We start from the raw sequence: 27,556 nt of genomic DNA on the forward strand, positions 1-27,556 counted from the left end.
GGGTCGGCGATATAAACCAAAAAAGAAAATCATTTTGGGTCTTCCACATGAATCCTTCTCCTCCAATCATTTCTATCCAATGACATGTCCTCGGTGAGGTTCAAAGCATTCATATCCTTTCCTATCACCTCCATCCATGTCTTCCTAGGCCTACCCCGGCCTCTTTTAACTAATATATTTTCACATTTCTCCATCCTTCTAACTGGAGCATCATTAGGCCTTCGCCGAATATGTCCAAACCACCGTAAATGATTCTCTCTCATCTTATTTTTAATGGGTACAACACCTACCTTCTTACGTATCTCCTCGTTCTGAATCTTATCTTTTATTGTATTTCCACACATCCATCTCAGCATACGCATCTCAGCTACACTCATTTTTTGAATATGATGTCTTTTGACAGCCCAACATTCCGTACCATATAGTAAAGCGGGCCTAATAGTCATCCTATAAAACTTTCCCTTCAACCGCAATGGCATTCTACGATTGCACAACACTCCAGTTGCACTTTTCCATTTCATCCACCCAACCTTGTTAAAAAGATTTGTCAACCATTCTAAACCTTTCTCTCCCAAGCATTTCCAAGCCTCGATAGGTATACCATCTGGGCCAACTGCCCTTCTTGATTTCATTTTCTTCAAAGCCTCTGTAATTTTTTTCTTTTGAATATTGCGCATGAAGTCACGATTCATCTCATGAAAAGGAATGGACAAGTCTCCAAGATCATGAGCATGCCTTTCATTAAATAGCTTATCAAAATAATCTTTCCATCTCTCTTTAATCTCCTCATCTTTGACTAAAACCCTTTGCGTTTCATCTTTGATACATCTAACCATACCCAGATCCCTCGATTTCCTATCTCTCATCTTTGCAAGCCTATAAATATCCTTCTCGCCCTCTTTGGTATCCAACTTATCATAAACCTCCTTATATACCTTATCTCTCGCGTTCCGAACTACTTTTTTAGCTTTCTTCTTTACTATCATATACTTCTTCAAATTCTCATTATCACGACTCTTACTTAGATTTCTATAACACTCTCTTTTAACCTTAATAGCTAATTTGACATCCTCGTTCCACCACGATGTATCCTTACCTAGCAGTGCACCGCCTTTAGACTCACCTAATACCTTCTTAGTCACCTTTCTCATGCCACCCGCTATCTTTTTCCACATTGATTCTGAATTCTCCTCGAGACACCAATCAACTTCCTTAACTACCTGCTCTACAAACATTCCTTGTTTAGCTTCTTTCAGTGCCCACCACTTAATTCTAGGATCTATCATATGTCTATTCCTTTTGCGGCATTGTCTAATTCTCAGATCTAAAATTAAGACTCTATGTTGTGTAGCTACACTTTCTCCAGGTATAACCTTACAATCGATGCAACAACCCCTATCTCTCTTTCTAAGTAGGAAAAAATCTAACTGGCTCGTATTAACCCCACTTTTAAATGTTACTAAGTGAGACTCCCTCTTCCTAAACCAAGTGTTTGCTAAGATCATATCATAGGACAAACCAAAATCTAAAATCCTTTCTCCACTTTCGTTTCTTTCTCCTATACCATAACCTCCATGGATACGCTCAAATCCATCCCTACTAATGCCTACATGCCCATTAAGGTCACCGCCGATGAAAAACCTTTCTCCATAAGATATCTCTTGTACTACTCCATCTAAATCTTCCCAAAATTAACGCTTAATGGAATCATCTAAACCTACTTGAGGTGCATAAACACTAATAATATTAATAATATCCGTACCTAATACTAATTTAATAAGTAAAATCCTATCACCCTTCCTACGGACCTCAACTACATTATCTATAAACTCACGACTCATAACAATCCCTACTCCATTCCTATTCCTATTTATTCATGTATACCAAATCTTATATCCCCAAGGTTCTATTACTTTTGCTTTCTCACCTACCCATTTGGTCTCTTGTAGACATAAAATGTCAATCTTTCTCCTACACATAACATCTACTAACTCTACCAACTTACCCGTTAAAGACCCTATGTTCCAAGTGGCTAACCTAATTTTATGATCTTGGACTAACTTCTTTACCCCCACCCGTCCAACAAAGTGAGGGAACCCTTGCCTATTTGACACCACACCCGGGCGCTGGTGTGACGCGTCGCTTCTGGGCGACGACCTAGCAACCCTTGCCCATCTATCTCTGCCTCCGAGCCTATAGAGTACAACGCGTCGCTCAGTAGAAAACGCCTTAACGAAATGCTCATATTGGTTCATATTCATAGGGTATAACTATGTTTTTATGCTGACTGTCACAGGCTTACCGCAACCCTCCTCCTTTATCCGGGCTTGGGACCGGCACAGGCGGAGTTTTTTTTTTTTTTCCTTATCCAATAAAAAAAACTTCATCATTTGTTTTACTCACCGACGTTTTAAGCTGACATTTTTTCCTTACTCGCACGCTCCACGGACAAATCAAAGGTAGCGTTGGACTCACGTTTACTTCCCAAATCTCTCTCTCTCTCTTAAAGGGGCGAGCGAGAGAGCGGGAGAGCAAAGAGGCCATCGATCGATCGTTTCGTGGAAGGGGTTTCGTTGGGGGAGAGCGGAGATGACGACGATGGAGAGCCTGATCGGCCTCGTCAACAGGATACAGAGGGCCTGCACCGTCCTCGGCGACCACGGTGGTGATGGCGCCCTGCCCACCCTCTGGGAGTCCCTCCCATCTGTTGCCGTCGTCGGTGGTCAGGTGGGTACTCGTTTTTTCCGGCAGTTTCTGCCTCGTTTCCTTCCTGGGGATTCCTCCCTTTCTGATGGTTTTGTGGTTTTTTTTCGGGTCGTTGCCGTTTCAGAGTTCTGGGAAATCTTCGGTTCTGGAGAGCATCGTCGGCCGAGATTTCCTTCCGAGAGGATCCGGTGAGATTTTTTTCAGTCCTCTTTTTCACTTTTTTGTTTTTCTCTGGAATTCCATCTTCGTTGCGTTGCGATCGGTTGAGGGTGGAGGTTTTTATGATTTTTTTGAGTGATTTTTCTGTGTTTTGTGCGGAATTTGAATGGTTGTAGGTATTGTGACGAGGAGGCCTCTCGTGTTGCAACTGCACAAGACGGAGGAAGGGCAGCCCGAATACGCGGAGTTCCTTCACTTGCCGAGGAAGAGATTCACCGACTTTGGTATATATATGATTTTCTTGTTTTTTTTTAAGAATGGAAACTGAATTCGCTCTTTCTTCAGCTAGTTTTACGTTTTCAAATAATTGATGGCGGGAATTTGCTGTACTTGTTGTTGTTAAGAATTACATGAATCGGTTTATTTGAAGAATGGCGGGAGTTCTAGTGGTCGGTTACTTTGGGCCTTTGGCATCAGTGACTTTTCTGAATGAGCAACGGTAAACACGTCTACAGGTTTGGATTAAGCAAAAAACGACTGCAACTATGTGTTCTTAAGAGTGTTTGGGATGTTTTGGAGCAACTCACACGCAAACAAGTGTGAATTTTAACATTTATATGATACCCTTTTTGCAACTTCTATTGTGATGAAGTTTGGACAGGATCTTTGTTATCTTTTTCAAGGAGATACCTGTTTTAGATCAAAATCAGAATCTCATTCTATAAGTGAAATTCTTAATGTGTTTTCGATCCTTGAGGATATTGCGACTAGAGGTATTTTGTTCTTCCCGCTGAGGCAACAATGTCATAAAGAGGGGTCTTAAAATATCACTGCACTCTTGTCTGATATTCTCTTTGGATGGATACATACATTGGTGGGCGCCAATCAATTAAGTTTCTGTATTTCCTTGGATTCATTTCCATTGTAGCGAGATGATACTTAGGCTGAATAATCAATTATCTTGTGAACTGCATAATCATTCTTTCACATTTCTTACCATTATTTTCCCTTATAGAGTTTTGTATTCCTACGTACATAGTTGTACATGCTTAGTATGGCTTGGTTGTATCTGATGACCATCTGAATGGATCATGCAGCTGCTGTGCGCAAGGAAATTCAGGATGAAACCGATAGAATGACTGGAAGATCTAAAATGATCTCTACTGTTCCCATCCATCTCAGTATTTATTCTCCAAATGGTATGTATTGTAATCATGCTGCTGGTCATTGCAAACAGTTGACTTGTTGATGTTTTATTTTTTTTCCTGTTAGTTTTGAACTTTGTGTCCATGCTAATCAGATAGATCAATGTGAAGATTGAATTTTATAAGCTGCATCCCCTTAAACTCAAAATCCTATTTAAAGGTAAAATATCTCTATATGTTCAAAATATTGGCAAAATCGATGTCATCCCAATATTTGGCCTTATGAGATATGATACCATTGCAAATATACCTGACTATGTTATGCTGTTAATTGATAATTTGGATTATTTCACACACATTTTCGATATAATAATATGTTGTGCTGTTGGGATATATTTTCAGACGTTTATTCACACTCTGTCTTGTGGTTATTATTCATTTGATTATGGCTGGAGTATTGGATTGATGTTAAATAATCTGCACCTACTTATGGGTACATGTTCTGTTTTCCAGACGAGATAACGGCCAAAATGTTATCTTTTCAAAATGACTACAAAAGAATGGCATAAAGCATCTTATGAACATTAATGGAACAGCTCAATCTATACTAGAATTTGAAACTATGGAAGGATGGGACTGGTTATGTTTGCATAAAAGTATCAACTGTGGTTTCCAGCAATAGAAGCTATGATGCGGCTTTGCTATCATTGCTGTATGCTTTGATGAAATAAAAGTGCACATCTCAAAAAATTCCGTGTAAACATTGAGGTAATGAGACACATAAAAAATATAAAATCATTATATTTCTTAAACAAAATAATGAAAGCGCTTCCACTCCTTCGTATGGTTTGATATTTCCGGTATAATATTTGATGAGCTTAAAATTAAGCATACATCATGTATCTCCCTTTTACTTGCATGCAGTTGACACCCAGTGGTACATTTTTTGCTTGTAAATCCAGTTTACATTAAATATTGCAGACAAACATGCATACAGTTGTGTATATCTGCAAAATGTTTCGTCTGTTTGTTTGATATGGATGACAACTATATTAGAGATGCATCATTGAGATGATCCACATAATGCAGGAAAATGAGATCTTGAACCTCAGTCCATTTTGGTTGATTATTCTGATTCTTTGCTTTAAATGGTTTCAGCATTGAAGTGATTATGTAGGGATAGAAATCAAATACTATAATTGAGGAGTGGAAGGAAGTTTGCTGCGAAATGAAAGCCTTTGATGACTTCTTGGTTGTTATCTGGGGCCTTATCTTTATGAGAAATCGTGACAGCGTTTGGATCATTCATCCATTGTCTGTTGGATTATTTTTGGCCGGATATATGATTAGTCATTACATGATTGTTCAGTTTACATATCTGCAGTTGTGCATGTATGGATCACAGTTTCTAATAACCTTTTTTCTTTTGGGGGTTTTTGTACTTTGAATTTTCCCTGAATTGGTTGGTAAATTATTCTTTGGTCTACCGAACAACTGTGCATAAAGGCCATTAGGAGTTACAATAGCTGTTTTATTGGATTGATCTGTTATCACCATTATGACATGTTTTTATAATTTACAGCCCTCTAACCAAAATTGACACAAAAATAGCTGCTTGGACTTTTCTGTTTAGCTTGTTTGTTGGATGATTACTACTTTGGTCACGTTTACTATTAACACACTTTTCTTTTTCCTCCACAAATCATTAACATGCCTTTACCTTGGCTTACTTTATTTGACAGTTGTCAACTTAACATTGATTGATCTGCCTGGTCTTACCAAGGTTGCTGTAGGTAATGTTTCTTTATCTGAGCAGTTGACTAATATTCATTTACCTTGCGTGTAATGTGAAGGAATCTATCTTTGGTGCTTTTAGTTATAGAGTTTTTTTTTTCTTGCAGAGGGACAGCCTGAAAACATTGTTTCAGAAATTGAAAATATGGTGCGATCATATGTTGAAAAGGTAATTGCATGCCACATGTTTATCATTATTTGCGACAGTGTGTACAACATTGTCTATTTGCTCTAAGTAACGTGTTTTTGTTTGCAACTTGTTAATCTGAGTGGATTTGGTTAAACTCTAAGATGAAAATCGAGGTGATCAATTGATAATTGAACCAATTTAAGAAAAACATCAACATTATATGAGCATTGACAAGTTTGAGTTGAATTATGCCTTTATCACTGAAACAGATCGGGTAGATCCAGATCCATATGCCCAATATGCTAGGCAGATGGGCTTGGTGGGGACCACTCAAGGGGCATCCTCCCCTAATTTTGGGCAGGCTAGAGGAGCATGAAGGTGAGGTTATGAAGGTGCTAAGAATAGAAAATAAGGTGATTAGGGCTTGGTTATTTTTGGAGGTATGAATTCCAAAAATAGCCTAGTCAAACTTAACCAGAATTATGAGCTTTTTAATATTTCCTGTAATTTGTGTAGAGAACTTATGAGGGCCTCCTATGCCTGTATAAGGCCATGTATTTTCCTTGTTGAAGCATCCAAAAAATGAAATCGGAATTCTCTCTCTAATTCTCGCCCCCTCTCTATCTCTCTCCCTCTCTCTCACGTCTCTCTCTCTCTCAAGGGCTATCCTTTCTCTTCCTCTCTCTCTCTCTCTAGTTAATTAACCTTCCATAGGTCGTTGAAGCCTAGCTTGATTAGTCTTTGGGTGCTGCCCAAGGTCTATTCAAGTCGGTGCACCCCAAGCTCGTTACGATGTGATCCAGCTTTCTCAAGCCTGCCTTGGGTGTGTTGACCTCATTCTAACGAGTTCAACCTTCTTGGGATGACCCGCACATGATCCTGAGGTCTGTGTAGGTCTGAGTCCCTTTTAGTAATCTCCCAAACCAAGTTGAACCCATGGGAACCCAGTCCAACGTAGCTAAACCCTTCAAACCCTAAAAACTCGTTAGCCTTTAACAAAATCCCCAGCACAAATCATATGGAGTCTGGCCCTGATTATTAGACCCAAGGTACTAGAGTGTGTCCTTGGTCAACCTTCCGAATTTCAGAGTCCAGTGCCCTTAAACAACAACAACAACAACTACGCCTTTATCCCAAAACAATTGGGGTTGGCGATATGAACCAAAAAAGAAAATCATTTTGGGTCTTCCACATGAATCCTTCTCCTCCAATCATTTCTATCCAATGCCATGTCCTCGGTGAGGTTCAAGGCATTCATATCCTTTCCTATCACCTCCATCCATGTCTTCCTAGGCCTACCCCGACCTCTTTTAACTAATATATTTTCCCATTTCTCCATCCTTCTAACTGGAGCATCATTAGGCCTTCGCTGAATATGTCCAAACCACCGTAAACGATTCTCTCTCATCTTATTTTCAATGGGTGCAACGCCTACCTTCTTACGTATCTCCTCGTTTCGAATCTTATCTTTTATTGTATTTCCACACATCCATCTTAGCATACGCATCTCAGCTACACTCATTTTTTGAATATGATGTCTCTTGGCAGCCCAACATTCCGTAGCATATAGTAAAGCGGGCCTAATAGTCGTCCTATAAAACTTTCCCTTCAACCGCAATGGCATTCTACGATTGCACAACACTCTAATTGCACTTTTCCATTTCGTCCACCCAACCTTTATCTTATGATTTACATCTCCATCAATTTCTCCATACTTTTGAATGATAGATCCCAAATATTTGAAACAATTATCCACCGGTATTTCTTGCTCACCAAGTTTCACTACACTCCCATCACTACTTTGTTGCTTACTAAACCGACATTTCATGTATTCTGTCTTACTCTTACTCAACTTAAAACCTCTTGCTTCCAATGTCTGTCTCCACAATTCTAACTTAGCATTAACCCCAACTCTAAACTCATCAATCAAAACAATATCATTAACAAACAACATATACCACGACACATTTTCTTGAATCGATCTCGTAAGCTCATCCATCACTATAGCAAATTGGAAAGGGCTTAAAGCAGATCCTTGATGTAACCCAACCGTTATAGAAAAATTGGTTGTCACCCTTCCACAAGTGCGGACATTGGTTACTACTCCTTCATACATATATTTAATTATACTAATGTACTTGATAGAAACACCTTTCTTCATCATTGTCCACCAGAGAACGTCTCTAGGTACTTTATCGTATGCCTTCTCCAAATCAATAAAAACTATATGCAAATCTTTGTTCCTCTCTCTATTTCTCTCAATAAGTTGTCTACGAAGATGTATAGCTTTCATAGTTGATCTTCCAGGCATAAAACCAAATTGATTTTCCGATATCATGACAACCTTCCTCAACCTAGACTCAATCACCCTCTCCCAAAGTTTCATAGTATGACTCATGAGTTTTATATCACGATAGTTTGTGCAATCTTGTGTATCACCTTTATTCTTATATAGAGGCACCAAAGTACCCTTCCTCCACTCATTAGGCATCTTATTTGTCCGCCAAATCTTGTTAAAAAGATTTGTCAACCATTCTAAACCTTTCTCTCCCAAGTATTTCCAAGCCTCGATAGGTATACCATCTGGGCCAACTGCCCTTCTTGATTTCATTTTCTTCAAAGCCTCTGTAATTTCTTTCTTTTGAATCTTGCGCATGAAGTCACGATTCATCACATGAAAAGGAATGGACAAGTCTCCAAGATCATGAGCATGCCTTTCATTAAATAGCTTATCAAAATAATCTTTCCATCTCTCTTTAATCTCCTCATCTTTGACTAAAACCCTTTGCGTTTCATCTTTGATACATCTAACCATACCCAGATCCCTCGATTTCCTATCTCTCATCTTTGCAAGCCTATAAATATCCTTCTCGCCCTCTTTGGTATCCAACTTATCATAAACCTCCTTATATACCTTATCCCTCGCGTTCCGAACTACTTTTTTAGCTTCCTTTTTTGCTATCATATACTTCTTCAAATTCTCATTATCACGACTCTTACTTAGATTTCTATAACACTCTCTTTTAACCTTAATAGCTAATTTGACATCCTCGTTCCACCACGATGTATCCTTACCTAGCGGTGCACTGTTAAAATGTAAAACTGTACATATATGTATATATAATAATATTATATTATTATATATATATAAATACATTTTTAATTTCTTTCTTTTCTGTATTTTTTTTCCTTTATTTTTATTTTTTTGTCTTTATGTCATCTAGTTCAGTTTGAACTAGAATGACTGTTGCTAGTCAAGTCCTGTCCAAACTTGACTAGCAATAGAGCTGTTGGACTGACACATTCCAACAGCTCTAAATAGAGCTGTTGGACTGTGCCCAACAGCTCTATTGAGTCCTCTTTCAGCTGTGTATATAAAGGGGTGCAGCCCCTCTTGTATTTTACCCCAATGCTTCTTAAGCAATTGGTTTTTCATATCAATAAAGAATACATTTTTATTTTTATTTTGTTTCCAGTTATACCCTTTTTAAGGGTTATGCTTTAGTGTCATTCTTGACACTTGCTCTTGTTAATCAAAGCACGTGTTTCGAAGATCCCCATTTCATTTCATGGTATCAGAGCCGCGGAAGTACTAAATCTTGAGGAAAAGCTGCCTCGGTTTCCGTGCCCGTTTGCAAAAGTGTTCGCCACTTGAAGAGAAGTGTTTTATCACTTCATTGGAGAAGATTTCACATCTTGTTGTATTGTTTTTTTTTCTTTCTTTCTCATTTTCCTTCTTGTTTCTCTTCTATCCCTATTCTTTCTCTCCTTCTAATCGATGGATGACAATGATAAAGTCACCGTCATGCCTATGAAACTAAGCGATACGAACTATGTAACATGGGCTTCAATCATGAAGCACCATATATGGGGAAAAGGCTTATGGGGGATTGTGGATGGTTCCGATTCGGAACCTAAGCTATCTCTTACTAAAAAGGAGGGAGATAAAGAGGTCCCTCTATCGGAAGAAGAGAAAATCAAGGCTATTGCCTCATATGAGAAGAAATGGAAAGAATGGAGAATATCTCATGCGAAGATAATGTCATGGCTTATCAATAGCGTTGACATTAAAAAATGCTCAAGTCTTGCCAAATTTGATCATGCCGATAAGGCATGGGAATACCTTAAGAATATGTATTCCCTTAAAGATATTGCACACGTGTGCAACCTCCAAGAAAAAGTTCGAATGATGACACAAGGAGACAAAACTATTCGTGAATATTACAATGGGTTGTCCGAACTTTGGGAAGAACTTTCCCTTTTAGAACCAAAGTGGCATTGTGCCGAAGACATCGAGCTTCGTCAGAAATAACTCGATGCTGAACATTTTTACCAGTTTATCACTGGATTAAGGCCGGAATTTGAAACCACTAAATCGGCCCTACTTCACCGGGGAAAAATTCCTTCTATTGTTGAAACTATTGAAGAGTTAACAATGGAAGAAAATCGTCTCCGGAAAGGTTCTTTAAAAATTGAAGATGATTCCGTTTTAGCCGTGTCTAGACCAGGGAATCATGTTCGATCATATAGGCCTCCTCACTTTAACCGACAAAATGGTGACTATGATAAGAAGAAAGTTATTTGTCATCACTGTCATGAACCGGGACACTACAGGCCACAATGTCCCAAACTTAAGGAGCTGAGAGAAAAAAGAGCTGCAATTACTGGATCGGAGCCTAAAGATCAGGATGCACCAGTTTCCCTGGCCCAACTAATGGAGATTCTTCAGCCTCTCATCAAAGGTGCCTCTTCCTCATCTGAAGCTTCAACCGGCGCAGCAGCCTCATCTTTTTCTGATTTAGGTAAAATTTCTTGGCTTCTTGACTCTGGTGCATCTTTTCATATGACCCCAAATAATCAAAGTCTATCCAAATGTGTTAAAAATAAAACAAGTGTGTCAAAGGTCTTTACTGCTGATGGGACTTCTCTTGAAATAGAAGGAATAGGAAATTTTGAAAAAATTTATAAAACAAAAAATTTTTTTATTCCAGAAATTAGACATGTTCCCAAATTAAATTTAAATCTTTTATCTGTATCTCAAATTTCTGATTATGGGTGTAATATTTCTTTTTCTTCTCATGGTTGTTGGGTACAGGATCGCCAGTCAGACAAGCTGATTGGGGAAGGCCATAGAGAAGGAGGACTCTATTACATGGATTTTTTGGAAATGCCGAAGAAAGCTTTTTGTTATAATATTCAAAAAATAGAGTTGGAACTGTGGCATAAGAGACTTGGTCACCCACATATAGCCAAAATCCAACATTTTCCAAATCTAGGAAAATTTTGTAACTCTGAATCATTTGATTGTAAAGATTGTATTCTCGGCATAATGAAAAGATTACCATTTCAGAACAGAACCTTTTTCTCTTCAAGACCACTTGAATTAATACACTCGGATGTTTGGGGTCCTGCACCAGTAATTTCTAAAGGAGGATTTGTTTACTATGTTATTTTTGTCGATGATTTCTCCCGACATACGTGGATGTACTTTCTCAAACATAAGTCTGAAGTATTTTCATACTTTCAAACTTTTCATAATATGGTTAAAAACAAATTTCAAAATGATATTACTATTTTTCGCACAGATTCAGGGGGAGAGTTTTTATCCACAGATTTTCAAAATTATCTTAAATTGCATGGCATCACACATCAAAGATCTTGTCCTTATACACCTCAACAAAATGGACTGGCAGAACGAAAACATCGTCATATTATAGAAACCACTAGAACTTTATTAATAGCAAATCAAGTCCCTAAAGACTTTTGGGCAGAAGCTGCCTTAACTGCCACCTATCTCATTAATAGGATGCCATCTTCTTCGTTACAAAATATCACTCCCATTGAAAAACTAATGAACATTTCTCCAGACTAAGAATATTTGGGTGCAAATGTTTCATATTTACTGACAAAAATGATAAACTTTCCCCTCGTGCGATTCCCTGTGCCTTTTTAGGATATGCTGAAAACCAGAAAGGTTATAGATGTTTTGACTTCAAAAATAATAAACTATATGTGTCTAGAAATGTTTCCTTTCTTGAAAAGGAGAGCTTCTTTGATTTTAGAAAATTAAAAGACGTCACTGAGTAGTCCTTTTTGCTAGATCTAACATCAACATCTGATGAATATGACCTTGATTGTAACTTTGATGATGATCAAAGAATTATTGATCTTAATGTTGAAAATGAAGAAGTTCATAGAGATACTAGTATTCAATATTCCAGGCGACAAGAGTCTAATACTCCATGTGCACTTGAGAAATATTCTAACATTCCAACTAGACAATCATCCCGAATCTCGAGGCCTCCAGAAAAGTTTGTATCATACGAGTCTTTCTCACCCACATATAGGGCAGTTATTGCATTAATTCACTCATATGAAGAACCATCCACATATTTTCAAGCAAAAAATGATATCAAATGGATAGAAGCCATGAAAGCTGAATTAGATGCACTTGAAAAGGCTTCTACATGGAATATTCAAGATCTTCCTCCAGGGAAGAAAACTATAGGATGTCGATGGGTTTATAAAATTAAAACCAAGAGTGATGGTACTCTTGAAAGATATAAAGCCCGTTTAGTAGCCAAAGGTTATGCCAAAGAATATGGGATTGATTATGAAGAAACCTTTGCTCCGGTGGCTCGTATGACTACTGTCCGAACCTTAATTGCCTTAGCTTCTATCAAAAAATGGTCTATTTTTCAAATGGATGTCAAAAATGCTTTTTTAAATGGAAAGCTAGTTGAAGAAGTATATATGGAACCCCCTCCTGGTCTAAGTATTCCTAAGGGTAAAGTCCTTCGCTTAGAAAAAGCTCTTTATGGACTTAAACAAGCACCAAAAGCTTGGTATGATAGGTTTAGTCGTGTTATGATTGATATTGGTTTTCAATTCTGTTTAACTGACACTGCTTTGTTTATTAAGAATTCTGATGCAGGGATCATTGTGCTTCTTCTCTATGTGGATGATATGATCATCACCGGAAGCGATAAACAGGGAGTTAAAACAATCAAAACACTTCTTAAATCTCATTTTGAAATGACTGATTTGGGCTTGTTGAGATATTTTTTAGGCATTGAAGTTGCTTATTCTCCTAGAGGATATTTATTATCTCAGACTAAATTTGCTTTTGATATTGTTTTCAGGTCTGGTATTACTGATGATAAGAAAGTTGACACTCCAGAAGTTGTTAATGTTAAAATGAAGATTGATGATGGAGAACTTCTTGCAGACCCTACTCCTTACAGACAGCTTGTCGGGGCACTTTCCTATCTATCCATTACCAGACCAGATATAGCACATGCTGTTCATACAGCAAGTCAATTTCAACATGCTCCTACTTCTGTTCATATGGGAGCAGTCATGCGTATTATCAGATACATCAAGTCCTCTCTTTCACGAGGACTTTTCTTATCTTCCTCCTCTTCTCTTGATTTAATTGCATATACTGATGCTGATTGGGGAGGTGATCCCAATAACAGACACTCAACCACTGGCTTTTGTGTCTTTTTAGGGGAATCATTAATCTCGTGGAGGTGTAAAAAGCAGCAGAAGGTATCTCTCTCATCCACCGAAGCTGAATACAGAGCCATGGCAACCACGACCATGGAAGTAGTTTGGCTCCGACGACTGCTTGCTGACATGGGAGTTGAAGCAACAAAGGCTTCACAAATGTGTTGTGACAACAAAAGTGCGATCTACATTGCCAGTAACAGAACATTCCACGAACGCACCAAACACATCGAAATGGATTGTCACTACGTCAGAGAGGAATATCTACACGGGATAATTGATCTGCCATATGTCACTTCAGAATATCAGTTAGCAGACTTCTTTACAAAGCCTCTCGCTGCTCCCCGATTTCACTTTCTCCTAGACAAACTTTCGCTCATTGTACCGTAAGTTTGAGGGGGAGTGTTAAAATCTAAAACTGTACATATATGTATATATAATAATATTATATTATTATATATATAAATACATTTTTAATTTCTTTCTTTTCTGTATTTTTTTTCCTTTATTCGCCCTTAGACTCACCTAATACCTTCTTAGTCACCTTTCTCATGCCACCCGCTATCTTTTTCCACATTGATTCTGAATTCTCCTCGAGACACCAATCAACTTCCTTAACTACCTGCTCTACAAACATTCCTTGTTTAGCTTCTTTCAGTGCCCACCACTTAATTCTAGGATCTATCATATGTCTATTCCTTTTGCGGCATTGTCTAATTCTCAGATCTAAAATTAAGACTCTATGTTGTGTAGCTACACTTTCTCCAGGTATAACCTTACAATCGATGCAACAACCCCTATCTCTCTTTCTAAGTAGGAAAAAATCTAACTGGCTCGTATTAACCCCACTTTTAAATGTTACTAAGTGAGACTCCCTCTTCCTAAACCAAGTGTTTGCTAAGATCATATCATAGGACAAACCAAAATCTAAAATCCTTTCTCCACTTTCGTTTCTTTCTCCTATACCATAACCTCCATGGATACGCTCAAATCCATCCCTACTAATGCCTACATGCCCATTAAGGTCACCGCCGATGAAAAACCTTTCTCCATAAGATATCTCTTGTACTACTCCATCTAAATCTTCCCAAAATTAACGCTTAATGGAATCATCTAAACCTACTTGAGGTGCATAAACACTAATAATATTAATAATATCCGTACCTAATACTAATTTAATAAGTAAAATCCTATCACCCTTCCTACGGACCTCAACTACATTATCTATAAACTCACGACTCATAACAATCCCTACTCCATTCCTATTCCTATTTATTCCTGTATACCAAATCTTATATCCCCAAGGTTCCATTACTTTTGCTTTCTCACCTACCCATTTGGTCTCTTGTAGACATAAAATGTCAATCTTTCTCCTACACATAACATCTACTAACTCTACCAACTTACCAGTTAAAGACCCTATGTTCCAAGTGGCTAACCTAATTTTATGGTCTTGGACTAACTTCTTTACCCCCACCCGTCCAACAAAGTGAGGGAACCCTTGCCTATTTAACACCACACCCGGGCGCCGCTGTGACGCGTCGCTTTCGGGCGACGACCTAGCAACCCTTGCCCATTTATCACTGCCTCCGGGCCTATAGAATACAGCGCGTCGCTCAGTAGGGAACGCCCCAACGAAATTCTCATATTGGTTCATATTCATAGGGTATAACTAAGTTTTTATGCTGGCTGTCACAGGCCTACCGCAACCCTCCTCCTTTATAAACAGTTATACACAGGCGGAGTTTCCAGTGCCCATAAACGAATTTTATAAATCGGACTTTCTGAACAAGTATCCTGCTTTCCTAGTCCTGTCCTGAATTTTTCAACAATTTAAAAAAATCTATAACTTGTGTTTGGAATCATCCCACAAAATTTGAGATTCTTCTGCTGCACCAATTAGGTGAACCGGTTTTTTTCTCATACCCTATATGAACCCAGCTACTCAGTGTTCCCGAGTTGACTCATTTTAGCCCAATTGAGTCTTACCCCTTTCCGTGTCTGAACCCTAGTCTCATGCACACATCAACTGGTATCAGAGCGAACATTCCTACAAATCCGCTCGTTTAGTAAATATCAGAGCTGGTTCACACCAAACGCTGCAAGTTCAGGATTGAAGTGAGGTGATCAGGTATACTCAGCTGAGTGTGGAAGTGTTGTTTGAATATTGTCACTGACCAAGCCTGAACGTGGGTTCTACTTTGAAAAATCGTAGTTCCATAACCATCTAGTGTTTGACTCTGAAATTTTGTTTACTCCTTCACTCATCTGTTACCTGCACTAGGACCAATTTTCAGAATTTTTAGACTCATCTGCTGAGAATTAAAATTTCTATAGTGAAACGTGTTCGCCAACCCTGCCTTAACCTGAACCTGTTCAGACCACCAGAACCCGACTTCTTCAAAAATTCATCCGACCTACAACTTTGGGAATTTGCCCTTGAAACTTTGACTGTACCTACATCAAGGTGTTATCTAGACCTGGTCAAATTTTTAGGAATTATGGGCCCCTAATTCCTTGGATAAAAATTCTGTTCCGAGACTTTATCTACAACTCCTGTCTTGATTGTGTTGTGGTCGTCAGCTAGAAAACTGAGCCCTGTTCAAAAATCCATATTTTCCAATTCCCTTGGTATTTACATCCGAAATTTTGTCCATAGTTTCTTCTTCGTGTCAACCACCTACTGACCAAACCTGAGAATTATTGTTGCCCTATAGCTTGAGATAAAAATTCTGTACCAAAACTTGTTTGCTAGATTATGTCCAGACTGAACCTACAGTTTCTAAACCAGTTTCTGCCAGTGACCACTATACCTGGCCTGTTTCTACTTTGTAATGAAATAGTTGAAGATACAAAGATAATGCCACTAAGGGCTTATAAGATCACAATGTGCACAAGTACTAACCAATGCCACTAAGGGCTTACCAGATCTCAATAACAATGTGCACAAGTCCAAGTAGGACAACACAATAGCTAACAAAGGGAACAAAGAAGATAAAAAAAATATATCTTTATTGAGGAGATGCTTAAGCTCAAAGGCATAAAAGAATAAGGGGGAAACAGCCCTTATTTATATTCAACAAAAAAGGCGAGTGAGACTCTGAGAGCCATTGGGGGCTCCCACATAGAGACGTTAGGAGCCCCCAACGTCTCTATGGTCAAAAAGACCATAGAGCCTCCAAGGCTATTATAAATCACAAAAATAAAAATACAAAAAATAATAAAAAAAGCGAATTAACTTTTTTCTAAAACAGTTAATTATTACATATGTGAATTAACAAAAATGCCCCTAATGGGAAATATCTATTACAAAGCTATATATATATATATATATATATATATATATATATATATATATATATATATATATATATATATATATATATATAACACCCCCCTCAAACATACGGCAAAATGATCGAAAGTTTGCTAAGAAAAAAAATTTGAGGTGCAGGGAGAGCTTTGGTGAAGAAATGTATGAGTTGATACTCGAATGTGACATATGGCAACATAATAGTTCCTCTCAGGTATTCATCACGCACATAATGACAATCTATGTTTATGTGTTTTGTTCACTCATGGAAGGTGTGGTTATTTGCAATGTAGATTGCATTCTTATTGTCACAACACACTTTCGAAGGTTTTGAGATGCCACTCATATCTCTGAAAAGACTTTTTAGCCACACAAACTCTATTGTTGTTGTAGTCATTGCACGATATTATGCTTCGGTTGAAGATAATGATACTTTTTGCTGCTTCTTGCACCTCCATGATATTAGATAATCTCCTAAAAAGACACAGAAACATGTGGTTGAGATTTTCTCTCCAATCAACACTAATATAAGCAAACAAATCTAGGGAAAAAGATGAAGATACAAAATCTCTCTTTGTTATGGTGTTTTTGATATATCTGACAATTCTTGACAAAACACTCATGTGCACAGTTGGAGTATGCTGAAATTGACTGACAGCGTGAATTGCATGTGCTATGTCCGGTCTAGTGATGGACAAGTAAGTGAGTGACCCGATCAGTTGATTATAAGGTGTATGATCTTCAAGCCTTAACTTACCATTGGTCACTTCAGGGGTTTCTACTTTCTTGTCATCTAAAATATCAGACTTAGCACAATTGTCATTAACATGCTTTTCATCTTTGGTTTTGAATTCCAGACAAAAAGATTTAATTATGTTCTGATTCCCCATAATTATGACAAAAATGCCTCTTTTTTTCTTTTCATATCTCCTTTTCCTTCGTACACACGATTCTTTCCATAATTATTGTTATAAAAGTGTGGGGGTTTGTATGTATGAGTGTTGGCACCAGGTCTTGAAACGGCCAATACATTGTCCTTAACTTCTTTTGCTTCATTTTGAGACCTTAATCTAGTTCCTTTCATTCAAACTTAAGCTAAAACCTCTTGAATAAGAGGAAGCTCATCTTGTCTTCTATGTATGATGTTGCTTCTCATTTGTTCAAACTCGGGTCGCAACCCTCTCATAAATTGAAAGAATTGCTCATTGTTTATTTGTTTCTTTCTAGCTTGAGCATCATTGGGAGTTTCCCAAACGAGCTCTAACTTAGTCATTTGATCCCATAACTTCTTTAGAGAGCCAAAGTACTCTCTAATACTCTTTTCTCCTTGTTTACAGTTGTGAATCTTGTCTTGAAGCTCCCATCGAAATGCAATGTTGCATTGAGTATATGTTTGTTTAATGAAGAGTCATGCTTCATTGGCTCTTTCAAACTCCAAAATTGTTTCACATGTATCTTCGTTCATACATCCCATAAATAAGGAAAGTACCTTGGCATGGATAATTTTTCATTCCTTCAAAGCTTTCTTATAACCTATAAGAGCTTTTTTCTTTTCTTCTCCTTTAAGAACCTCCACTCTCATGTTTCATCATTTTCTTTAATGGATTTTGTGAGGGTGAATTGTGGTTCTATTGTGGAACCATCAACATACTCCCACAATCTTTTACCAATAAGGATTCTTTTGATGGTGATAGCCCATAAATTGTAATTCTTTCCATCAAATTTTATTGGAACTACCGTCACCACTTCTTTTTCGGCCATAGAACCGAAGAACACAAAGCAAGAGAAAAGAAAGAGAAAGAGAAATAAATACTTGAGCAGACTTTCAACTCTTTTTGAAGCACCAATGTCTCTATGCATTCATAAGAAGACCAATCTTCAAGAAGGTTGGTAGGCACGTTTCCTGAGGCACGACCCAATCTTCACGCAACATCAATATACGCTTGAGAAAGAGTTGAATAACACAAAGGAGTCCACTAGCTCTGATACCATATCACGAACTGAAGAATATGCCTTGATGTGCCACTTATGGGCAAAATAACACTTCGAGAATACGACCTCTTATGGGTCAATACACGAAAACACAAGAATGAGCCACTAAGGGCTGAGAAACACTCATAAAAATAATGAATATTATTGGGGAATAATCCCTTTGAGAATTACATACACATGAGAGAGGGCAGACCCCTTTATATACAGCTAAAGGCTCATAGAGTGCCGTTGGGACCTACCCTACAGCTAGAAATCTATCCGTTGGATAGGGTCCAACGACTCCCTACGAAATACCTAAAATGCCCATCAAGGCTGAGATTTATTACAATACCATAAATAAAAAAATAAAAAACAAAGATACTTTTTTATGTCATACATGTGAAAAGACCAAAATGCTCAATGAGCTATAACTATACAGAAAATGTACAGAAATGAGTAAACATATATATACATTTAACAAATCCATCTTTAGTCTTGTCTGAAACCTATATCATAGAGGTGGGTTGGAATGGCATGACTGACTTGCACAAGTCCATTGACAACAACTACTCTACCTTTAACCGAAGGTTTGATAGCTTGGAGGTTACTCTCCAAAACCTGCACCAAGCATGCTCAGAGAGACTAATTGAGAACTCCCCACCCAAGCCCTCACATGAGAAGGGTGTGAAGAACCATAGATGAGCACACGGCCTTTTTGAAAAGTTCAGAACTACATAAAGGAACAACCATATGGTAGTTGTATTGAATGTTGCAACAAAAAGATTGCAGTCTATGTAACACAAACTCTTCTAACAGGGCACCGCACCCGCGTCGCACCCGCACCCTTGCAAGAGCGACACTTGGACACAACTTCCTTTGTGTCAGGTGAAGTCAATTACACTGAGATCCATTTCTGTCCAAAAGTAGTTTCAGTTAACCCTAAACCAAGTCCAGTTTTATCTATATTATATATATAAATACATCTGCACACACACACAGTATTAACTTAAACCTGTTAAAATTTATATATATATATATATACCCTCTCCGCACCCAAGTTTTTTTAAAGTGTCGCATCTGCACCCGTATCCACACCCCCACCCGCACCTATGTGACATAGGTCACAGTTGATTTCCTCAAATCGGCCGCTGTTGATGCATCATCTATGAGAGTGAGTGCTGCCAAAGTAGGCGCTGATGCAAGAATTGCAATGCCAGTAGCAGCTGCAGCAACTGCCCCTACTGTTGTAGGGGTGGAGGTGCAGTTGCACGGTGTGTGCGCGACTCCTGCGTGCATGGCACCACTGCCGGCCACCTGCGGCAGTGGCCTTTGGAGACTCCAAACCCTATGCGACGGCTCACGGGAGTCGAATATCCCGCCAGCAGCTCAGCCACCGATGGTGATTCCTCCCTTTGCATCACCATCACCAATGCTACAACAGTGCACCACGGGCTGAGAGCACGTCCAGCTAGGCTGGCAGCTCGACCAGCCTGCAACACGCTGCTACAGTCACGGGAACACAGTCCTGTGCACAACAGCGGACCAAAGGCCCCAATCTACAGATGACTGGGCACGCCCTGTTGCACAGGACCCCCAAAATAAGCCTCTCCTTGCTTGTTCTGTACAGCAACGGAATGTAGCAAACTTGACTGTCGTTTAGTGCAAGGAAAATCGAGAACCTGCAGAAGCTTGTCACTCGTCAATCTTCTCTCATTATGAAATGCGACCAACAACATATTTTCCTGCTGCGTGCAATCACAAATGCACATTATACCAGCGAAACTCTGCTGGAGATGTTCTTGTCCTTTGCCGTGCACAAACATCGAAATTGATCGTATTGATCAGCAGTGAGCCAGCACCAAAATTCCTTGTTGAAACTTCTCTCGCAGCTGGTCAGCACTCATTTTTGCTGCATCTCACAAGTTTAATTGCAGTGATTGTTTGTGCAAAATTAGGACTGCAAGCAGAGGCATGCCCCTTTACAGGTGCAACACATCCTGCCTAGATTCACAGGCAGCGCGTTCTGACCCAGTACCAGGATCAGAAGTCCCGTAAACTGTCACCCACAACCTTGCTATGGTGACAGGTGCTACTAAAATTCTGTATGAGCAAGTGCACATAACAGCGGTGCCACCACTACTCAACAACACGATGTCACAAAAGAGGGTTGTTGTCGCATTAGGGAGGCAGATGGTGACCATCTGCAGCACTGATGCATGTGCTTCCATGCAGATACACTGCACTGATTCCTTGCAAGGGTAGGTGACAACAAACATAAGCCCAGCTGGAAGGACTTTGAGAGTGCAAGTCATCGTGTTTGGAGTAGACCCATTCACTGTTTTTTATCTCGGTGAAAACCGACAGCAGATCCACCATCAGCAAAGTGGGCTCCTTACGCTGGAAGCTCACATACGTAGACAACTGGTGTGCTGGAAAGGCACGGGTGGTGCGTGGTGCTAAATGCTGGAAGATAGTCTGCAAAAATAATAAAAAGGTGTGCGAAAAGATGGTATAAAAGCTGAAGAGGGCCATCGAGGAGTGGAGATTACTCCGAACAAGGTGGAACCCAAGAGGCCAATTCGGGTTCTCAAAACAAAGAAGTTGCGAATCAATGAGGAAAGGGTCAAGAAGCGCCTGGTGGGATGTGATGATGAGGAAGCACCAACCTGAGAGTTTGACTGTAACCTTCGAAAGCGGTACCCTGGATTTTTATTGCCTAGTGGGCTAGGCAAGACTCAATGGAGAGGGGATGATACAAATCAGGTAGATCCGGATCCATATACCCAATATGCTAGGCAATTGGGCTTAGTGGGGCCCACTTAAGGGACGTCCTCCCCTAATTTTGGTCAGGCTAGAGGGGCGTGAAGGTGAGGTTATGAAGGTGCTAAGAATAGAGAATACGGTGATTAGGGCTTGGCTATTAATGGAGCTCTGAATTCCTGAATAGCCTAGTCAAACTTGGAGTCCAAGGGACTTAACCAGAATTATGAGATTTTTAATATTTCATGTAATTTGTATAGAGAATTTATGAGGGCCTCCTATTCCCATACAAGGCAATGTATTTCCCTTGTTGAAGCATCAGAAAAATGAAATCAAAATTCTCTTTCTATCTCTCTCACTCTATCTCACGTCTCTCTCTCAAGGGCTCTCCCTTCTCTTCCTCTCTCTCTCTTTGGTTACTTGACCTTCTATAGGTCGTTGAAGCTTAGCTCGATTGGTCTTCGGGTGCTGCCCAAGGTCCAGCCAAGTCGGTGTGCCCCAAGCTCACTGTGCCAGTGTGCTCCAACTTTCCCAAGCCTGCTCCGGGTGTGTTGACCTCATTCCAGCGAGTTCAACCTTCTTTGGATGACCCACATGTATCCTTGAGGTCTGTGTAGGTCTGAGTCCCTTTTCCTAATCTCTCAAACCTAGTTGAACCCGTGATAATCCAATCCAGCTTACCTAAACCCTGTTGACCCTAAAAGCCTATCAGCCTTTAACAAAATGGCCCAGTCCAAACCGTAGGGAGTTTGATCTTGTTTATTAGACCCAAGGTACTACTCTGTTTCCTTGGTCAACCCTCCAAATTTTAAATCCAACTGAGTCCCCCAGTGTCTAGAACTGAATTTTACAACCTGGATTGCCTGAACCCGTAGCCTGCTGTCCCTGTTATATCCTGAATTTTTTAGCAACTTTAAAAATCCGTAACTCTCTGTTCCCGTGTCCTCTGGCCCTGAAAATTGGACCGAACCTACCTTAAGGTGTCTAGAACCATCCTACAAAATTCGGGAATTTTCTACTGAACCTATTTTTCTCCCAGACCCTCTATGAACCCAGCCACCTTCCTGTCTACCCGAGTTGACCCATTTTAGCCCAATTGAGTCTTGACTCTTGCTCCTTTCCGTGTCCGAAACCTTGGCTCACGAACACATCAATCATCATGCTTGCTAGAGGCCTGAGCCATGTGCCAAAGTAAATATTATGTTTCTATTCACCATTTGTTCCTTTTGCAGGACCCAGCCATACACTAAGAAGTTTTGGATTTTTATTTAGGACTTTATTTTCAAGCTAATTTTGGAGCTTGTATAGAAAAATGGCAGCTGCAGAAAAGTTAATGCAACTCAAGACAGATTCTGCTGCCCTATTTACTACGAAGTTTTAGTTGAATTTTATTTTTATAGTTGAATAAGATATCAAATGTTTTCTTGTCCTTTCATAAATGGTTATAATCAATGGTCACAATAGAAGAGAGAAACTTGAGTGCCAGTTTAGCTATGAGGTTTAGATAGCGATTATTGAGCAGGCCTTCTTTCTCCTGTTCACCGTGAGTAACACATCTCTTTGTAGTTTTCTAAAGGTTTTTCAAGCCACATCGCGGCAGGTTCCTTTAACAAAGCTATGTTGTAACACCCTCATTAGAGATTTGCATGTTAAGTGTGCAGATGTTATTGCCTGTCGTGAAAAAGCATACTGGTCTGCATTTTGTTACCAGTTATGCTGTAGTAGTCTATTGGGGTTTCCATTGCACAGTGTATGCAACACAAACACGAGTCACTAATTTCTACACAATATCAAATGAATGCAAATGCACGCATGGATGCAGAATTGTCCATGCATTCGTGTAACCACTAATATAAGCTACATTAGATGTGACTTGTCATCCTTTTGCTAAATGCAGATTGTGTGTAGTGTGTTTGTTGCGATCAGTCATTGTTTTTTTGGCATTCATTTTGTTATGTATGATTTATTGATGATATTTGTTTATGTAGCCAAATTCCATCATACTGGCAATATCACCTGCAAATCAGGACATAGCAACGTCTGATGCTATTAAGCTTGCAAGAGAGGTTGATCCTACAGGTAACTGGAGGAGTTGGTTGAAAGATTTTATGTACAAGTCCATTTCTTTGAACCTAAGGACATTTTATTTATACCTGTTCTCATTTTGTGTCCACTATTCTAGTTTTACTGATCAATGAGATATAATTTGTTTAAATTGGTGATGCAGGTGAAAGGACATTCGGAGTGTTGACAAAGCTTGATCTGATGGACAAGGGAACAAATGCGTTAGATGTATGACTGTTCATTTCTGCTTGTGGATTCTTAGAAATACCCTTAGCTTGTAGTTTCTGCTTGTGGATTCTTGGAAATACCCTTTGCTTGTTCGAACACATAAAATAAGCTTGGCGAGCTGAACATGAACAGCAGTCATTTTATTTAGCTCAGCTTGGCTCCTATAAGCTTGCTAATAAGTAATAAATATATAGATATATTTTATCATGTAATCTAGTAACATAATAAATAGTTGAAGTTTTGGGCTTGCAAACAATAAGTTTAGAATTCAAATCCTATTGCTTCCAGCTATGAAAAAACATTTTTTTTCTCTAAATAATCCAGCTTGAGCTCATCTCAATAGGTTGAGTTAAATCCTGTTACTTTCACCTTTAGAACAATGTATATATGTATATAACAATCCAATTCGATCTCGACTTGTTTAACTATGGTTCGCCATGAGCTTGAGCTCAGCAAATTAGTTGAGCTTGAACACCTCAAGCTCCGCTTCTTTGGCTAGTTTACCAGCCCTAACTGGTGCTTCTTAAATTATTACTTGTCAGGTTCTTGAAGGAAGATCTTACAGGTTACAGCAACCTTGGGTTGGAATAGTGAACCGTTCACAGGCAGATATTAATAGGAATGTTGACATGATTGCTTCACGACGTAAGGAGAAGGAATATTTTACAACAAGTCCTGACTATGGGCACCTAGCAAGTAAAATGGGTTCTGAATACCTGGCAAAGCTTCTCTCAAGGGTAATGCATGTTGCAACTTCTTGTGCAAGTAGAACAATAATTTTGGTTCCTGTGGCAGTTCTGTGATCATGTTAATCTTTCTGCAGCACTTGGAGTCTGTAATCAAGGCACGGATACCAAGTATCTCATCCTTGATAAACAAAAACATTGATGAGTTAGAATCAGAAATGGACCATCTTGGTAGACCTATCGCTGTTGATGCTGGGGTAAATTTTTGGTTAATTTTCACTCCATTTTAACAAATTGGAGCATGACAGCATTTATTAAATGTAAACATTGTTTGTGTTTTTTCAGGCCCAGTTGTACAAAATTTTAGAACTTTGTCGTGCATTTGACCGTATTTTTAAGGAGCATCTTGAGGGAGGGTATTGTCATCAACCTTTCTCTTTCTTCTTTGTCAATTGTCATTGATTAATGATGATTATGCAGCCAAAATAAGCTCAATAGCATTTTATAGTTCTTCATGTTCAGGTGTAAGAAGAATACTTAAGGGAAGCATTAAGTACCAACTGATACTTATCTATGCCTTGTGTTCTGTGTGCTTATTCATTTGTGTATCCAATAACAGTATCAATTCCACTGTTGCTGACTTGATAATTGTTAGCAATTTTGGATGCCATTCTTGATGAACCATATCTTAAGCTTAAACTTCAATACTGATGTTCCCTTTAAGAAATATAATATGAATTTTTTCCACTTTGTGTACTCGAGAAAGTCATCAAACTAATTCAGGTCAAGGTTTCTTTCTGTATAGCTGATTTGGCACAATATTGCCTAGTTGACTCTAGAACTACTTTGACAGGGGTCCTTGCCAAAGTCCTATGGCACTTGGAAGGTTCATGCCCATGTTGGATGAGACATTAGACCTTTGGAACTCACTAAAGAGGCATCATAAGAGATTTTACATATTTGCATATATGCTTAGACTTGCTTGATTAAGAAAATGTTGTACAAGCAGTTAGTCTGGTTTCTGTGGAAGTTAGGCGAAATGATATTTAAAACTATTGGTGGATTGGCTTTATACTTTTTCTTAACCAGGTGAATCTTGCAGTCTTCCTAGGCTCTATGAAAATTGTGACCCTAATATAGAAGACTGGGCCTGATTGATTTTTATTCTCTTCTCTTTTTTCTTTTTCTCAGAGAAGCTGGACCTGACCGATCTTGTCATTCTCTATGATATTTTGTTCTTTGTTGCATGGAAGTTGCATATTAGTTTCCTTAAAGAGCACTCTCATAGCTTTTGCTCACATATTCACCACAGAGAAGATCCTGTTGAGTTGGTTTAAGATTGAACAGATTGTACCTTGTGTTTTCAAATCCATGTGCTGAAAGAATCTGATATTGAAATTGAGCTAGTTTTTGTTAGTCATGTATATGTTTGAACTTTGTGTGGGCCACACAGCACATGCACACATAGAGCTCATCAGAAGCATGTCATGCCATCCATGCCAATGCTGTTCTTTGTACCATCATTAGTATCTATGTGATATAGTTCTGTCCATGCATGCATATATATTATTCCAGTACCTGTGCTTGTAATATATTTCCGTAGTTCCATACCAATGTGAAATGACTTTGTCCTGATGACATTGTGGCAGATATGGTTTTTATGTCTATTTGTTTTATTCATTTATAAATTTTATGTCCAACCTCAGACGACCTGGCGGTGATCGGATATATGGAGTTTTTGACAACCAACTTCCTGCAGCTTTGAGAAAACTGCCATTTGATCGACATCTGTCTTTGCAAAATGTGAGGAAAGTGGTATCTGAGGCTGATGGTTATCAACCTCATTTGATTGCTCCTGAGCAGGGATATAGGCGGCTTATAGATGGAGCTCTTAACTATTTCAAAGGACCATCTGAAGCATCAGTCGATGCAGTAACTACTTTTCTATGTTGCTTTTATTTTATATCGATGTAATTGATCTAGTAATAATTATTAGGAAAAGATGATCTTGAGGTTATTTTAAACTGTACTAATTGGTCTGCGTTATTGGCAGGTGCATCTCGTTTTGAAGGAACTTGTTAGGAAGTCGATAAGTGAAACTCAGGTAAAACACAATAATGTCCTCCGCCACCACGTTAAGAGTATCTGGTGTGTAAGTTTCCTCATTGGACCAGAATCTTAACTTTTTCTTTTGGGGTTAAATATTGTTAATGGGCAGGAATTGAGGCGATTCCCGACCTTGCAAGCTGAGATAGCAGCAGCTGCTTACGAGGCCTTAGAAAGATTCCGTGAAGATGGTCGGAAGACAACGTTACGGTTAGTAGAAATGGAGTCATCATATCTAACAGTTGATTTTTTCCGGAAACTCCCACTGGAAGTTGAAAAGGGCGGGAATCCTTCTGGCCCCACTATGGATCGATATACGGAGGGACATTTTCGGAGAATTGGTTCCAATGTGTCTGCTTATGTTGCCATGGTGTCCGAAACATTGAAGAACTCCATTCCAAAGGCTGTTGTCCATTGTCAAGTCCGGGAGGCCAAGCGATCATTACTTGATCACTTCTATACACAAGTTGGAAAGAAGGAGGTGCTTCTGTTTCCATCTTTTTAGTTTTCAAAATGCGTTGGGGGTGGTCTAGTGCACCCTCATGCTTGTGTTTCCGAACATGTATTTAAAAGGAATTGAATTGTTTTCTGCAGGGCAAACAGCTTGCAGCATTGTTGGATGAAGACCCTGCACTCATGGAACGTAGGCAACAATGCGCCAAGAGGCTTGAGTTGTACAAGTCTGCCAGGGACGAAATTGATGCTGTATCATGGGCTAGATGAAGATTACAAGTGCTCTTGTGCCATACTGATGTCTTAATGTTGTGAAGCTTTGAGGTCGGTCAGTGCATAACTGACCATGGGTATTGACCAACTCTGGAGATTGTACAATTTCTTTGTGAGAACAATTACCTCTGCTTTATTGGTTTTTTCAATTGATCACTTCGAGCCTTTGAGTGTACTAGTGTGCATTGCAGGAAAGAGAAATTGATTCAGCTGTGGTATGTATTGGCCAACTATGGAGATTGTATAATTTCTTTTGGTT

General features: G+C 39.0%; 1 protein-coding gene across 2 annotated transcripts; it reads left to right on the plus strand.

The window, feature by feature from the left end:
- Window positions 1-2,435: 2,435 nt before the first annotated feature.
- LOC149813621 (phragmoplastin DRP1E-like) lies at window positions 2,436-27,556 on the plus strand. Of its 2 annotated transcripts, none has more exons than XM_089992392.1 (15): window positions 2,436-2,727; window positions 2,831-2,894; window positions 3,042-3,149; window positions 3,963-4,064; window positions 5,753-5,803; window positions 5,912-5,973; window positions 23,476-23,566; window positions 23,715-23,779; window positions 24,322-24,516; window positions 24,603-24,722; window positions 24,811-24,881; window positions 26,172-26,397; window positions 26,519-26,569; window positions 26,684-27,052; window positions 27,166-27,556. In XM_089992392.1, exons 1-15 carry the CDS (start codon window positions 2,590-2,592, stop codon window positions 27,292-27,294), a joined length of 1,842 nt encoding a protein of 613 aa, XP_089848518.1. In that variant the 5' UTR covers window positions 2,436-2,589; the 3' UTR covers window positions 27,295-27,556. The 2 variants fall into 2 exon arrangements, with proteins under 2 accessions (XP_089848518.1, XP_089848519.1); XM_089992393.1 differs by having other exon boundaries at window positions 2,438-2,727; window positions 26,172-26,268.

This window comes from Nuphar pumila, chromosome 16 (genome assembly GCF_984573655.1).
Source record: "Nuphar pumila chromosome 16, dmNupPumi1.hap1.1, whole genome shotgun sequence".
Lineage (NCBI taxonomy): Eukaryota > Viridiplantae > Streptophyta > Magnoliopsida > Nymphaeales > Nymphaeaceae > Nuphar > Nuphar pumila.

What these genes read in the sequence shown, in the direction of transcription:
- LOC149813621 (XM_089992392.1), top strand. Translation starts at nt 2,590, where the DNA reads ATGACGACGATGGAGAGCCTGATCGGCCTCGTCAACAGGATACAGAGG. An exon ending in TCTTACCAAGGTTGCTGTAG is followed by an intron (nt 5,804 to 5,911) that starts GTAATGTTTCTT and finishes TTTTTCTTGCAG; the next exon opens with AGGGACAGCCTGAAAACATT. An exon ending in TGCGATCATATGTTGAAAAG is followed by an intron (nt 5,974 to 23,475) that starts GTAATTGCATGC and finishes TTGTTTATGTAG; the next exon opens with CCAAATTCCATCATACTGGC.